Source organism: Lytechinus pictus, chromosome 5, assembly GCF_037042905.1.
Source record: "Lytechinus pictus isolate F3 Inbred chromosome 5, Lp3.0, whole genome shotgun sequence".
Taxonomy (NCBI): domain Eukaryota; kingdom Metazoa; phylum Echinodermata; class Echinoidea; order Temnopleuroida; family Toxopneustidae; genus Lytechinus; species Lytechinus pictus.
In genome coordinates, this window is record NC_087249.1 from 49070950 (window position 1) to 49088496 (window position 17547).

The following is a 17547-nucleotide window of genomic DNA, read 5'->3' on the forward strand; positions in this document are numbered from 1 at the left end:
TGCCTTTTACCTATGTTATCAGGTTTGTTTCCCCATATAAATGCATAGAATGAACGATTTATATCTTTAATTATTGCCTGACTTGGTTCTGGAAGTGAAGGCAATAAATAATTTAGTTTCGGTACCAACAAAGATTTTACTACAGTAATTCTTCCCAGAACGGTTAAAGTTCTTTTAGACCATGAGACAATTTGACGTTTTATTTCTTTATTTTTTTTCAATATAGTTATGGTGGACCATTTCTACTAGATTAACCGAAAAATCTATACCCAAGTACCTAGAGTAGCCCTCTGATACCCAATTTAATATTATGCTCAGGACGAAGTTGCTTTTTACAAAATCTATTTTTCTCTATCCATATTGCATAAGTTTTTGATATATTGACCTTAAGGCCCGACATTTTTTTCAAAATGACCTAATATTTCCAATGCACCTTAAATCTTCTTTTGAACCGTTAAGTGTAAAAAGTTGTGTCGTCAGCATATTGTTGTAGCTTACTATATTTTCCTTCTACATGGAAACCAATAATATCATTGGAAATAATGTCTAACTAAAATTCCTAATATTTCACTAGCAAGTAAAAAGAGATAGGGTGATAACGGATCTCCTTGGCGACATCCTCTTCCTATATTAAATCTTTTTGTACAAAAACCATTCACTGTTACACAAGAAGAAGCATTTGAATAAAATACATGAATCCATTTCTTAGATGACGGACCGAATTGAAAAAAGTCAAAGACATTAATTAGAAATTTATGCGATACACAATCGAATGCTTTTTTTTTTTAATCAATCATTAACAGCATACCAGGTATATCATTGAGTACAGTGTAAAGGAGAATATCATAAAGCAAGCGAATGTTTTCTTCAATAAAACGTCCTTTCAAAAAACCCTTTAGATTTTCATTTATTTAGAGGGAACGATTTGCTATACACCCAGTTGCAATTTTATATATAACATTTAAAAGTGAAATTGGTCGCCAATTTGGTAATAAATGTCTTGGCTTATTTTTCTTGGGAATTAAAGTAATCACCCCCTAAGTTTTGTGATTTCAAAGAACCTGTTATATACGCGAAATTCAAAGATCTGACCATGAATAGTTTTAGATATTTCCCCCCAAAAAAGCGTAAGAATTCAACAGAGAATCCATCTTGCCAGGGAGATTTATTATTTTTCATACTTTTTAACCACTTCCTTTTCTTCTAAAGGTCCTTCCAGTATGTTGGACATTGGAGTTAACTTGGGAATATCCGGAAAACTCAGTATTGCCAAATCTATATCTTCGGTGTTCCTTTTTTCATAAAGTCTTGAATAAAATCGAAAAATATCATTGGATATTTTATCTTGTCCAGTGATCACTTCTCCATTTTCTGTAGACAATTGTCTTATTTCTTTATTAACTTTATTTTCTTTTTCTAAATTCAGGAAATATTTCGATGTTTTTACACTACATTCCATCCACTTTATTTTAGATCTCATAATAATTCCATCAATACTATTCAAACGGTATGATTCAAGTTGTGATTTTTTTATCATTAATTTTTACAAATAAACTTATCTTATCATTTGAATTCACTATAGTCTTTGTTTAAGTATTTCAATATTCTTCTCCAATTCTCAGTGTTCGTTTATCTTTATTTTGTTTCTTGACGAATTAACTGTAAGATATAGATTAAGCCCTCAAAAGCATTATCAGAGTTTCAAAGATAACTGGTCATTGATAGAAAGTTCACAATTTCCAACTACAGTATATTATCGTTCTCATCGAACATCACCTCATTTGTAGCGTAATATGTAATATTGTTTCTTTAATAGTTTTGATAATCCTTCACACAAATTGATCATCCTGTAATAAAGAATATTTGAATTTCCATATACCAGGGCCCCGCTTTATCTCAATTTCAAACTTAGGAGGACCAATGAATTGTCTGTTCTATAACCTGACAAAATTTCCGATTTTTTTATGGACAAGTGATAACAATTCTGAAGATATAAGGAAAAAATCTAACATTCCTTGCTTAAAAGGGTTTGGCTGACACCACGTATAATGCCACATCACCGAAAACCTGATTCTCCATGGATCACATAAATCTACATCACATTTCATATTGTTAACCTGAAAGCTTGCTCTAGGATTATTCATGTGTAAAAAAACGATGGGTATCTAGAATCTGGTCCTGAACAAGGTTCCAATCTCCACAAATAATCAAATGTGAATTTTCGAAGTCAATGATGATTATGTTGTAAGTCGATGTAAGATTCCGGAATATCAGTATTCGGGCCGTATAAAGAAAACCAATGTAATATCATACTCGATTCCAATTTTGGAAAATACTTATTTTGCTCAATTTTTTACACTTTTGCCAGGTCGCGGGTGGAGCGAGAGACCCAAAAATCCGTTCGAAAGCGATCTTTTTTATTTTTTGTATATCGACACATCTGGATGCTAAAAAACGCCTAAGGGCGAAGACGGCTGGTTTCAAGAACAATTTTGGAAAATACTTATTTTGCCTAATTTTGGACACTTTTGCCAGGTCGCGGGTGGAGCGAGAGACTCGTAAATCCGTTCGAAACAGATCTTCTTTATTTTTTGTATATCGACCCATCTGGATGCTAGAAGACTCCTCAGGGCAAAGACAGTTGGTTTTTTATTTATTTATTGATATATTCATATTCCACAATCATCAAAGTACATTTATAATAAATCATTTTAACACTAAAAAAAAAATGCATAACACACAGGATTGAAACGTAGCAATGAAATGAAAAAAGTGGAGGGGTCTACTAAAAAGCAAAGCTTGTAAAATGTAGACCCCCTATCAAAATGTTATACAAGGGTAATATGATATAAGTAGAGTAAAATAATCAGCAAAATTCTATAAAATTATATATAAACACTGTAACACAAATGGATTTACACTATATACAAAATTAAATATTGACTTTAAAATAATCAATAATACCGTGGGTAAGTATGAGGTTCACAAAATATTTGATTGAATCAATAAGAATTCAGAATAAATTTTTTGATGAGTAATTTAAATCGGTTTAGATTAGCTGCCTCTTTTATTACTCTGTCCAGAGAATTCCAGAGTTTTGGTCCTGTGAAAAATACAGTTTTGCTAGAAAATACTGTTCTACTTTTGGGTAAGTGATAGTCATTTGAATGTCTCGTATTATATGAATGTAAAGTATTGTTTCTCATAAATTTCTTTTGTAGGACATTAGGTACACTATTTCTATCTAGCTGATACATGAATTGGAATAGTTGCAAGCGGTACAGGTCATTGACTTTAAGGATACGTTTATGACGAAACAATTCATCTGTATGAGCTCTAAAGGACATATTGCATATTATTCTCAGTACTTTTTTCTGAAGTAGCAAGACTTTATTGAGTCTCGTTTGAGAGGCATTACCCCATGCCAGAATTCCATAATTAAGATATGGTAGAATCAATGCACAATACAACATGGATAGCGCCTGTGCTGGAAGAGCGTTTTTAAGCTTATTGATGACTCCAATATTTCTTGCCACAGTTTTGCAAATATTGTTGATATGAGCATTCCACGTAAGCTTGTGATCAATAGTAAGACCTAAGAATTTTGTTGTTTGCACCTCTTTGATTTCAGTATTATCTAAAAGTATTTGATGCGGTAGATGTTTCAATGAATGACTAAAAAGCATATAATTAGTTTTTTGCAGATTCAATGACAGTTTGTTGGCTGTAATCCAGTTTGTTACTTTTTTAAATTCTGCATTCATAGTGCTCACAAGTACATGTGGATCATGATGTGTAAAGAAAATATTGGAATCATCAGCAAAGAGAATAAATGAGAGAACATGAGATGAATTTTTCATATCATTAACATAAAGTACAAATAGCAAAGGGCCAAGAATACTACCTTGTGGAATTCCACAGGAAACTGGCCTTGTTGGAGATTCTGATTCATTTACTGTAACAAACTGAATTCTATCAGTAAGATAACTCCTAAACCATTGTAAAGCTGTCCCTCTGATACCGTAATTTGATAGCTTACATAATAGTATTTCATGATCTATTGTATCAAACGCTTTTGAGAAGTCGAGGAATAACCCTACGGTGTGATCAGAATTGTCAATAGAAGTAGATATTTTATTTATTAATGTCAATATAGCATGAGTTGTATTATGTTTTTCTCTAAAACCGAATTGATTATCACATATAATACTATATTTCTTAAGGAAAGCAACTGTCCTTTTATAAATTATCCTTTCAAGAATTTTTGAGAACGAAGTTAACAAAGATATTGGGCGGTAATTACTAGTAATTAATTGGTCTCCCTTCTTGAAAATGGGTATAACTTTAGCTATTTTCATCTTCTTTGGGACCAGGCCAAGCTGCAACGATAAATTAAATATATGAAGCAGAGGATCAGCAAGAGAATGTATAATGTTTTTCACAACTCTATTTGTAATGCCATCATAACCGGGAGTCTTTTCTGCTTTCAAATTAAATACAATCTCAAGTAATTCTTCTCTATGAACTGGAGTAAGAAATATTGAACTTTCATTTTGTTTATCCAAAAAGTCCTTAAACGAATTTTCTACAGGCATAATATTTCCAGCTAACTTTGGTCCAATTTGAGAGAAATATGTATTAAATTCATTTGCTATAGAATGAGTATCTTCAACCATATTTCCATCTACACATAATTTATGAACAGCACTAGATTTGTTAATTTTGTTTAGAGCCCCATTTATTGTTTTCCATGTATTTTTAAGGTCGTTTTATATGAATTTAATTTTTCTGAATAAAACCTCTTTTTTGCTATTCGGAGAGTAGTTGTTAAGGTATTTTTATAAGACGTGTATCTATTCCTTGAAATATCATTTGGATTTGATATATAAGAAACATACAGATTATTTTTCCGATTTATAGACCTTAATATCAATTTTGAAACCCATGGGAGCTTTGGAACACGTTTATAATCGTAATTTCGATATTTCTTTAAAGGAACACAAGAATCTAAGCAGTCATTGAAAGATTTCAAAAATATGTCAAATGAGTCATCGACATTCACATTCGAGTTATAAACGTCAGACCAATCAACAGAGCTTAAATCTTCTTGAAGGCGTTCAATATTTTTATCACTAAAGTTGCGACAGATCCTATATTTCTTTTCCATTTTTGCGAGTGATTGCATTGTTTGGATATGGGTAAAAATAAGAAAATGATCGGACATGTCTGTCGTTACAATGCCAGCTTTCGGAAGAGGGTGAGAGTTACAGAATATATTATCTATAAGCGTAGCAGAATGATCAGTAATACGGGTTGGTCTAGAAATAATAGGCAAAAAAGTAGAAGATAACATTAATTCAAGGAAATCATTTGTTAAAGAGTGATTACTGGTCAAGAGATTAATATTGAAATCACCAGTGATGATACAATTGTTATTTATCAATTCTCCGTTTTGCAAAAGTTCATTAGTAGCAAGTAAAAAATCTTCTATACAAGAAGTTTGAGGAGGTCTGTAGATGACACCTATTAGAGTTTTCTTATCTTTTTGAATTTTTACTTCTACAAATAAGGATTCGATGATTTCATTCATATATTCAAATTCATGTCTAATTGCATAATCAAATGAAGACGGAATATATAATGCTAGTCCACCTCCAATTTTATTTTTCCTATTGTTTATAACAATATCATAATTCGGGAGGGTGCATAAGGAATTCGGGGTTTCCGTGAACCAAGTTTCAGTAAGAGCAATAATTGGGGGATTGGCAAACTGTGTATTTTCTAATAATAATCGTAATTTCTCGAAGTTTTGGTTAGCGCTTCTTATATTCAAATGCAAAATAAAAACATCATCTTCTCCAATCAATTTAGCATAGTCTTTGAATGAATTTTCTGTATAATATGGAGAAGAGGAAAGATTGTATGCTTTATCATGAATATCGAATTCAACTTGAAGTTCATCAAAATTATTTGTAAGAATATCAGTAGAAAATCTATCAAATGGAGTATAATGATTTGAGATAACATTGCTTTTATCTTGATGATTTAGTAATAAGAAATCATCATTATTCAGATGATAAAAGGGGAAATCACGCATATTATCCACCATTATGAAATATAATATATTGCCATTTTAAAACAAAATCTTTGTTAGCTGAGCATATAAAGCATTTTTTAGATTTGATACCATCATGACCAAAAATTCGAGTTCGGAAAATACTACAGTTGTAATGGTTAACAAAATAAAGATTATCTAATACAATTATTAACGGGCGATGAAGAATATTTGCACACAAAAATAAGTAAAATGACCTCCATAAAATGTCTGGTATTGAAACATTATTGAAAGGGCAGTGAAGGAATGCAAAATATACCACGGAAAATAACACAGATATTGAACAATGCGAAAAATTTTGGGACGAGAATTTCATAATAAATGAAAAGAATACTGGAAAATCGAATAACATGGAATGGGTGAAGGATAGTCCTACTACAGTTTGGAAAAGTCCTCTCTGGAATGAATGATGATCTTCTCATCCTTCCTTACATAGATTCGGCCATTCTGGGTCCACAAGAACTTGTATCCGGCATCTCGGCGGGCCTTGTTGAGATCTTTCATTAGCTCCTTAGTGGAAGCGATCAAGTTTTCATTGAGGTAGATCTTGCCATCGCTGTTGTATCCAAGATCTTTTGTGCTGAGGGTCTTCAGCTTTCTTCTTCCATCATACATGATGTTCCGAGCACGTCTTGTGGTGAATCGCACGATGATTGGACGGGCTCTGTTATCAGCTTGGCGCTTGGAACCCAGCCGATGAACCACATCGAAGTCGGATGCTGCAAGCTCTGGGCTGATGTGTTTTGCAATATTGAGTATGATCCTTTCAGGAACCTCTCCCGGTCGTTCTGGTACACCTGCCACCTCCAAGTTGACTCTCCTGTGGTACTGGTCAAGATCGTTAAGCTGGAAGGTCAACTCACTGAACCTCTTCTGAAGACAGATGTTCTGCTCCCTCAGTTCTCTGTTCTCCTTTTCAATCTTCTCGGCCTTCAACTTCATTTCCCCAAATTTCTCGTTGAGGAACGACAGCGAGTTGACAATGCTACTTTGTCCCTCTCGTACACTGTCGATCGACTGCTCCAAAACGGTCAGCTTAGCATTCAAGGAATTGGAGAGTTTCCCTAGCTCATCCTTGATTAGTGATAGAAGATAGCTCTCATTCGTCTCTACGTTATCACCAGAGTTGTTTTTCGACGACTTTCTCTTCCCAGACATCGTTGACGTCACAATGACAGGAAACAATTAGAATTACGCGCACAAAGAATGGTTGCGCAAAGAGATACCAGTGATGCGTTCCATCCAGGCCAGTATGCGTTTAATGATGCGTTGCTAGGCAATGACGCGTAAATGAAGTTATTTTTAGAAGTTTATTGACACTTTCCTCTCCAAAATGATCGAAATTTCAAGCAAAAAACGTTCGATAATATCCAAATAAGTTATCCAATTGAAAAATGAGTATATCCTTGATATCCGCTATCCAGTTTCTGATACAACCATATAAATCGTTTTCACAAAATGTCAGGAAACACGGCAAAATTGCACAAAATGTCAGAGCACTTTTAAAACACGTCTGACCTCTCCAAAAATTCTGCTTATAATGGTTTGGGGGGGTTTCGGGGGCAATTTTGGAAAATAGTGATTTTACTCAATTTTGGACACTTTTGCCAGGTGGGGCGAGAGACCCGAAAAACCGTTCGAAACAGATCTTCTTTATTTTTTGTATATCGAACCATCTGGATGCTAGAAGACTCCTCAGGGCGAAGACGGCTGGTTTGGGGGGGTTTCGGGGGCAATTTTGGAAAATACTGATTTTACTCAATTTTGGACACTTTTGCCAGGTGGGGCGAGAGACCCGAAAAACCGTTCAAAACAGATCTTCTTTATTTTTTGTATATCGAACCATCTGGATGCTAGAAGACTCCTCAGGGCGAAGACGGCTGGTTTGGGGGGGTTTCGGGGGCAATTTTGGAAAATACTGATTTTACTCAATTTTGGACACTTTTGCCAGGTGGGGCGAGAGACCCGAAAATCCGTTCAAAACAGATCTTCTTTATTTTTTGTATATCGACCCATCTGGATGCTAGAAGACTCCTCAGGGCGAAGACGGCTGGTTTGGGGTGGTTTCGGGGGCAATTTTGGACACTTTTGCCAGGTCGCGGGTGGGGCGAGAGACCCGAAAATCCGTTCGAAACAGATCTTTTTTTAATATAATTAAATTATGATAAATTATTTAGAACATATCAGTCATTGAGAAAAGATGTTGAAAGGATGTGAAATGAAGAAAGATATGGAGGGCATTTTATGAAGACTTTTATCAGTGATTATCACTAATTTGATCTTAGCCAATCAGATGCTATGTTTTACAGTAGCTTTTAACATCTGATGGTGAAATTCACCGACATAGATATTTATGAAATGCTCCCCTTAATGGATAGTACAGGGAGGTATGGAGAGAGAATGCAATTGGTCGATTCACAGGTAAACTTGTAGAAAGAGGGGGAAATATAGGGGAGGAGGGGGAATAGAGAGGAGGGGGGGGTAATGAGATAGGGAACATATTAAAGGCAATAAGGTGGTAGTATTGTCCAAGGGTGAATAGAGAGACTACAAAGGAAATTAACACACTGATTCATTTGGTAGGAAAGAGAAAAGATGGGGGTGGGGGAAGAGAGTGTTGGGGATGGGGCAAAATGTAGAGGATGTGGGTAAAGTTCCCACCCCCCCCCCAAAACAAAAAAATTGCTTGGAAAATCAATGCATTGTCTTCCTTACTCTTAGCTATGCAGGGTATCATGGAACTTGAAAATAAAGCACCTACATCAAGGATGGGGTATATCATGCACGACAGTGTCCAGCGGTGGTGGCATCGTATATTGTGTGATTTGGTCAAGAAGGCTCCCAGCTCAGATCAGCCTGCTGGCCATTTTGTGAGGTTTGCTCCATTGAATCAAGAGGTCAGCTGCTATGGCAACCTCCTTACTTGAATGAATCTTCTTGGCTGCTGGTCATTTTTTTTAAAACACTTTCTTTGATAAATAAATCCCTTGGAAAATGACAAATTCTTGCTCTTTAGTGATGCTTATTTGTGTGTTGCCTGCCCTTTTTCTATTGTCATCTCCCCTTTTCCTATTCTTTGTGACCCCCCCCCCTATGCACTGTGACCACCCTCCCATTTCTGTCATTTGTGATCTCCTAACCCCCCCCCCCCCCTCTTCTGTAATAATGCGATATTTGCTTTTGAGTCAATCGCTCCTTCCTTCTAGGGTTAGTGTTATGACGTGGGTTTTGGTTCTTCAGTGTAGGATTAGCATTGGGTTAGAGGTCGGGGTTAGGTTGGCTTCATTTAAGGATCTTTCCCCAGAAGAGCAATCGACTCAGGAGCCCTTATTCGCAAACCAATTGTGTCATTGTTCTTGACCCCCAGTTCTTAGTTTTATCATGGGTACTGTACAATGCGTAGATAGTAAATTTAGAATGTCGAGGTGTAACATTGTGATTTTTTTTCTTTTTTAGGTGCAGTTTCTATTTCATCAAAGGTTGAGTGATTTAATTTATTCAGCCCCCATTTTTATTGTCGAGGGGGGCAATTTTATGGTCGACTCAAAATTTCAGCTTATAGAGTACTTTCAAGGACAATGTCACATTTTGACTTGCAGATTCCAGATTTTGGGGAGAGGGGGGAGGTGAATGTTGCCAAATGGATTGATATTGATGGCATTTTTTTTCCTTCTTTTCAATGATTTGAGTTTTTATACCATAGCAACCATGTGGAATTATGTTATTTTGTTATGCAATATTCAAATGAATACTTGATCAATCAACCCATTCCTTTTCCATTTTTTAAGTACAAGTCAGCTGTATTTCCCCAAGACTAGATACTACGTACATGTACTAGACCAATGAGAGCGCGAATCTCTAGCTTTTTTTTATGACCTGAAAATGAGCTGTTTTGAGGAATTTTATCGGTTTCCGGGGTTACTAACCTTTCATACAATCTTTATAATTTCCATTCTCATTTCTTTTACAATGTACAAATGTATGTTCTCTACTTATTTTGCATCATAAACCGGGATAAAGAATACTAACAAAAATTAAGATGACGTACAAAAGGGTGCGCGGGCACAACACAAGCGCTTGGTTGCGGGGAGGATTACATTTTTAAAAAATATAATGTCATGTATGAAAATGTTATTCTCTTTTATCCTTTATTTTTTCTTCTTCTATTGTTCTATCTATCTGTTTCTAACAATATCTGTAAGGAGTGGTTTTATTCAAAATATAAGTAAATTCAGAGAGAGAAAAAATGCATATATACAACAATCAATATCACCATAACGAACCGTGAGCATGTACTCTTCGTATCATGAGGATACTTGCCATATATATGATTCATGATAAATATTATGATGTTTGGTCGCAAATTATTGGATGGGGGTGATAACACACGCCACCCCCACTTGAAAGGGGGATTCACCCCCCTCCCCCGTGCGTGATTGATACCCATTTTGTCCCTTATATAATGGAAACACCCAAATATGATCACTATCACTACCATCATCATAATAGTCATCACTATCATTATTCAGATAATATTGATAATAATAAATAATAATAATAGCAATAATAAACAAATATATCAGGCTTTAAGAAAGTATAGTTAAATTATTTATCCGAGGTTGGTCTGGCAATTACTATTTTTCCCGAGGGGCGAAGCCCCGAGGGAAACATAGTAGTTTTGCCAGTCCAACCGAGGATTAATAATTTCCACTATGCTTTCGAATGAAACGCCTGATATATTTGTTTTATATCCTACTTTTAATAATTTATAACCAAAATCTATGCGCTGAGCTTGCAAAGTCCGGTTACTTGCGTTGAATTACCTACTTTTCTCCGAGCCACCGCGCTCAGCGGAACGCAGATTAGTGCCTGCGCCGACGCATCACGGGACTTCCGCGGAAGAGAGAGCTCGCTAGCCGGTGCGCCCGACAGTTTAGCTAATATCAAGTTTTCTGAAATAATGACGTCAGAATATTGGTATAGCGAAAAATATATCGAGGTCTGACGTCACGCAACATCATAGTTGAAATATATTTGGTCACATGATGCTATTTGAACCAATCACTATACCGTGCGTCCCAAAAAAAACGATACACTTTTGAAATGGCTGCCAAATAAACAAAATATAGCATTTTGGGGAAAAAGACTTGCATATATGGAAAGCCAATAAAGTCAACTTTCAAATGACACCAAAACGTTGGAAAACTGTTCATGCTTGAGCGAGCACTGCCCACTGAAACAAAGAGTATGAAAATTAGGGTGGGCTGGAATTAGCCTTCCAATTTATGTCAGTTTTAAGAGGCAAATCCTTTCGAACTTGCAAAGTTAAGGGCGTTGTGATAAATTAATGATCAACCGTGACCAGTTTTGGTTGCTTATGCAAATTATTATTAAATTGAACTTTAATGCATGAGTGAACACAAATTACACTTTTTGGTCAGCATTTCAACTTTATCATGTGGATCTCAGCAGTGTGTTCATGGGAGTCGGGAGAATAGGGGGTGAGATATGACTTAAGTGGAAGTAGGTTGATGGAATAAGGGTCAACAGAACATTCAGCCCCCGCCCCCTCCCTCTTTCCCGCCCTCCCCTCATGTTGAGAGACTGGTGGCTATTGTCATGTACGCGTGAAGTCCAAATGGAAGTGGAGAGGGGAGGGTACATATGACTTTTAATTTGTAAAAGGACAAAAAGAAGAAGAATGCCCTTTTAACCAAGTCTTAGCATATCTCGCCCTCTTGCTTGTAACAGGTACCATCACATTACTCTGACTCTCACGAATACACTTCTGAGGTCCACAAGATGAATATGCTACACTAACATTTCAATTCCTGTTCACTCATGCATTAAATTTCAATTTAGTAACTCATGAAATTTGCCTAAGAAACCAAAACTTATCTCACTCATTAATTTAGCTTAGCAAGTTCCAAAGGACTAACCACTCAAAAATACTGTAAGGCTAATTCCTGCCCAGCCTAGCCGAGCTTAGCGTCTGAGGAGGAGAGAAGCGGGGGGGGGGGGGTTGAGATGGAGGGAGGGGTTGCTAAATGTGCTGTTGATCTTTATCCCATCAACGTACTTCACCTACCTAAGTCATATTACCCCCTCTTCTCCTGACTTTCATAAACACATTGTTGAGATCCACATGATAAAGACAAAATGCTGCACTAAAAATTGTAATTCACTATAACTCATGCATTAAATTTCAATGTAATAAATTCAATTTAATAACGCATTAAATTTTCACAAACAACAAACTGATCACAATTGATCTTTAATTCACCAAATAACCCTCAACTTTGCAAGTACCAAACAAAAAACCTGAAAGAAATTGGAAGGCTAATTTCGGCCCACTCTAATTTTCATACCCTTTGTTTCAGTGGGCAGTGCTCGCTCAAGCATGAATAGTTTTCCAAGTTTTTGGTGTCACTTGAAAGTTGGCTTTATTGGCTTTCCATATCTATAAGTTATTTCCCCAAAGTGCTATATTTTTTATTCGGCAGCCATTTCAAAAGCGTATATTTTTTTTGGGACGCACTGTACAAGATTCAATCTATGTAGGATATAATACAAATTTTATTAGTATCATCATGATCATACTTTATGATTCATCATATTAAAATATGATCTTCGACCTTAAATTATTGGGGGGATGCTTACACAGGCCATCTCCACCTGAAATATTGGGGCGATATATCCCACCCCCCCCCCCCCCGGATCGACACCTATAGGTTTTCTTAAGGTTTGCATGATAACTGATAAACATTTTAATTGATATTGACAAACATCAACACATTGTATATGTTTTCTCGTCATTGGTAAAATGGAACAGTTAGTGTATTGCTTTGAACCAATTACAAAAGGTCGCAAAAGTTCACCGTTTTAAACATTTCCCAAGGGGTCGCTGTCATCACAAGGTGGACACTATAAAGATGGACAAAAACAAGAAATCTCACGTCGACTCCGGCTTCGACTTCAGATTACACGACTGAAACAAGCATTTTTCAAAATTTCCCGCCATTGTGTGCTCATTCGCCTCAGTGCATATACCACATGGACATATTGTGAATGAACATTCGGCGTATTGTTTATGGGTTAACGGTGATTGTCTGCATCGTTTTAAAGAAACTCCATGCTTCTTGTATGGGCTTCATTTTGATCGAGCAGAAGGCAATGTATCACTGAAATCATGTAAAATCATATTCAAGTCGAAAAACAATCAATATTACGAGAAATTAAAGGGTCACACTGGCTTACAGATGGGGTGGGGCAAACAAAAATTCACCACCAAGAAAAAAAAGGTAACGAAAGAAAATGGAAAAGAAAAGGGTGAAATATCTTATTCTAAACGTTATGTCAAAATCTATCCTAAGATTCGATTATCTTGTGAGGGCGAAGCGTGCGCTAAAATTTCTAGAGTTATATCTAAAAGAGGGACCGTGCAATGTTTTTTTTTTGTTATAAGTACTAAGTGTGAGCTGTTGTATCTAATTAAACAAATGATTCGAGCCCGGAGCGCAAGCTTCACTATTCTTTTACACTTCGAATCGAAAACTGGAAATTCAAAGCACGTTGTTGAATAAAGGACAAGATGTGTTTCTCAGCCGATCGCGCAAGCTAAAATTTTTGATATAATTGAATAATGAGCGATACATTAAAAAAAATATGAATGGTTTTGCGGGTTTGATAATAACCACATTTTATTGATTGCAAATGAATTAATATCATGAAGTTGATTCATATTGAATTGATAAATGCAAATGTGAACAAAGAAACAACGCAAGTAGCGTTTACCATGTATATTAATCAGTAATCAATCAGTACCAATAAGTTAGTCAGGTTATCTGTTAGTCATTCTGCTTGTCAGCCACTCTAACGTCAGTCTGCAAACGAGTCTGTTAGTCAATCAACTAACGAATCAACAAAGCAATCACACCTGTCTCTCTAAGTCAGTCTGTCAGATATTTTGTCTGTCATTTTGTCTATCAGATTTTTTGTCTGTCAGACATTTTGTCTGTCAGTTTTTTTTCTGTCAGATTGTTTGTCTGCCAGACATTTTGTCTGTCAGATTTTTTTGTCTATCAGGCTATTTTGTTTGTCTGCGAGTCAATCGATCAATAGATTAATGAACAAATCAATGAAGCAATCACCAAATCAGTGAATCGGTCAGTCTGTAAGAAAGTCTGTCACATATTTGTAAGTCAATTTATCTGTCAATCATTTTATCTGTCAGTCTGTCAGATATTTTTTTCTGTCAGTCATTTTGTCTGTCAGATTTTTTTGTCTGTCAGACATTTTGTCTGTCAGATTTTTTTTGTTTGTCAGATTTGTTGTCTGTCAGATTTTTTGTCTGTCAGACTTTCTGCCAGTCAGTCTGCCATTCAAACGATCAACGAAGCAATCACCCCTATCTCTCTGTCAGTCATATAGCTCGCACGCCATGTGCTGCTTGAGCTGAGCCCGGAGGGGCCACGCCCTGAAGCCGCCAAAACAGCAGCAGCTGAGTTTAATAACAAAAACGGATGAATGCTCCATAATAATGTAGATATTAATATTTTAACAGATGATAATAAATTTCGTCGACATAAAATTATACCTTCATATGAAGGGTCCATGATATTTACGTTCTAAATACTAAATACTACCAGTGGTGTAATGTGCCCAAAATTTTGAAGGGCCAGGTATGGCGTATCGGGCAAAATTTATAAAAACTTGCGAGGGAGCGAACAACAAATTTGACATTTTTTGGGGGCGGGGGCAAGCGCTCCCAAGCCCCCCACCCCCGCCCCCATCTGTAGGCCCCTGTTAAGAACTCTTGCTCCTTAATTTGTAAGCTCAATCAGCTTTTATGTTTGTCTTTTCATCAGAACATGAACTGTCTTAGTACGGAAGATGTTGATCATCGTCATAGCACCGACGGCACGCAGCTTAGGGTATAAAGGCGCACGCAGCGATTGTCCGGGCGTTGTGGCGTGCGCCTGTAATCCAAGCTATGTGGGGAAGTTACAAATTGATGCAGAGGTTCGAGGTTCGAGCCCTGGTCACGTCTTTCGGATGGTGACGTTAAAGGTCGGTCCCAGACGTAAATAATCATATCTGATTGATACAAGTCTGACAAAACTCAAATACACACACACATGTCCACTTCATTGCCTGACGAAGACTAGCAGGTGCAGTCGAAACGTCGCAATTTCAGTTCAGTGCCGCATCATGAGACAACCAATTATTTCCTTTATCGATGAACTGTCTTATGTTTCACTCGGTGCAACGCATATATGTGTTCCCGTCTAACAGAAAGCTACAAAATATTTGAATCAATCAATGGTCATCTTCCTATATATTATTACGGTAATCCTATTCAAGTAACCTGGCTCCATGAAAGACCAGCAGCAATATAATATTACAGCAGAATATGGGATTATCATTGGTCTAATGCCAATTCGTCCAATTACCAACTCGCCTACTATCATTTGGTCCACTCATCATTTTGTCTAAAAACCGATTGGTCCAATAGCCATTTAGTCCATATACCATTTAGTCTAATTGGAATAAGTGTTAATTGGGCGAAAAAAAAATCAAATGGATATTAGACCAAATGGTTATGAGACGAATTGTTGATGGACCGAATGACACTGGACTAAATGAAGTTAGACCATGTGATGAGTGGACGAGTTGGCAATGGCAATTTACCAACCCGATAAGATCAATATAAATTTAGATTTATATAAATTTAGATTGATTTGAATCAAATACAACTATGTAATAATGGCGGGTCGTGTCTAAACTGAATTTTTTGGCTCACATTCGAAATAAGATGTCTGATAATTTATCTCCTATCAAAACAGTGTGATGATATTCTCAAGCAATGGCAGTCTCCTTCTTTTACTCACCGAGGTTTGTTGAGATAAATAGTATCTGGATAAAGTTCTGTGGGAGATAAGAGCAGGATATTCAATCAGTTCCTACCATATATATATTTTTTTATTCTAAAACTCCAGTTGAAGTAAAAATGACTTTAGAACGAACGCAGGATACAAGTTCTGCCCGATATTTACTCATTAAATACATCATAATTTTATTATAATATGCACACTGTTCATTCCTTATGTCACCACCAATTTCAGTAATCTTATCAGAGGCTACATTTATTAGGAGGGTATACAAAAAGAATCACAAGCAGTCGATTCGGTTACAGTTGACTATATTCATGTAAATTATTCATATGATGACGGAGAATTTGATGGCGATGATAGTCGTCGTGGTCATGGTGGTGATGTTGAAGATGATGATGGTGGTGGTGGTGGTAGTGATGATGAAGATGATGATGTTGTTGTTGGTGGTGATGGTAGTGGTGATGATGATGATGATGAGGATGATGATGATGATGATGATGTTGTTGTTGGTGGTGGTAGTGGTGATGATGATGATGATGAACGTGGTTGTGATGGTGATATTGATGGTGATGGTGGTGATAGAAATAATGTTAATGATGAAAATGTTGAGGAGGATATAGAGGAGTACCATTGAAGTGATGATGATGACCACAATGATGATGATGATGATGCAGGGTCGAAACTGTTATGAAATCAATAAGAACTAGTAGTAAATAATCCTTAAATTATAATACATGCCGACTATACTGTAAAATAATATCTCTCCGAATCTAAAACAGAAAATTAAATCATTAATTTCCTACCTTTGGTGTCATATTCATTTCTCGAATTGAAGTCCAAACCAGGAAAATGTAACATGCTTCCCAAATGAGCTGATCTGTCTCCGTATAACATACCGATGCGTTCTACAATATTACCATGGTAACAAATGATTTAAGCTTCTAAGGTAAATTTTTGGATGAATTAATATTGATTGCATCTCGTAATGATTTCAAGGATGTAAACCATACATTTCCTTCATTCATGCAATAACAATGAGATTTTGCAATAACAATGAGAATTCCGAACGAATATGCCGGAATGCAGATTCATAGATTAACTCCAGCGTTGATCGATAATTTTCAATGCAATTAATTAGATGGCTTTGTAAATTGCCTAATAGTAAGCATTCCCATCGTTTATACTGCATTTACTTTGATCAATACCAAACTCCATTTTAAATAATTAACGACGATCAAGGATGATTCATGGAATAACGAGGGGGTAGCAAATTAAAATAGATCAGCAAGGGTACATTTTTTGTTATTTGTTTTAGTTTCAGTTTCATTTGTCCAAATATTAGCTATTTACCTCTTTGAAGATATATGAAACAGTAAATCAATTATAATAATAATAATAATAATAGCCAATTTTTATGAAGCGCTTTTCCCTGAATGGCTCAAAGCGCGTTACAGCATATTATTACCCCGGTCATTGGATTCATTTCAATCCCGCACGAAAAGTGCACAATATCCACTCCCTGGGGAGCATTCCTTGCAT

At 36.1% G+C, this 17547-nt stretch overlaps 1 protein-coding gene across 1 annotated transcript; it reads right to left on the reverse strand.

Moving 5' to 3' along the window:
- Positions 1-6490: 6490 nt before the first annotated feature.
- On the reverse strand, positions 6491-7273 carry LOC135154202 (uncharacterized). Its single transcript, XM_064099534.1, has one exon. It carries the CDS (start codon positions 7271-7273, stop codon positions 6491-6493), a length of 783 nt encoding a protein of 260 aa, XP_063955604.1.
- Between the last annotated feature and the right edge of the window lie 10274 nt (positions 7274-17547).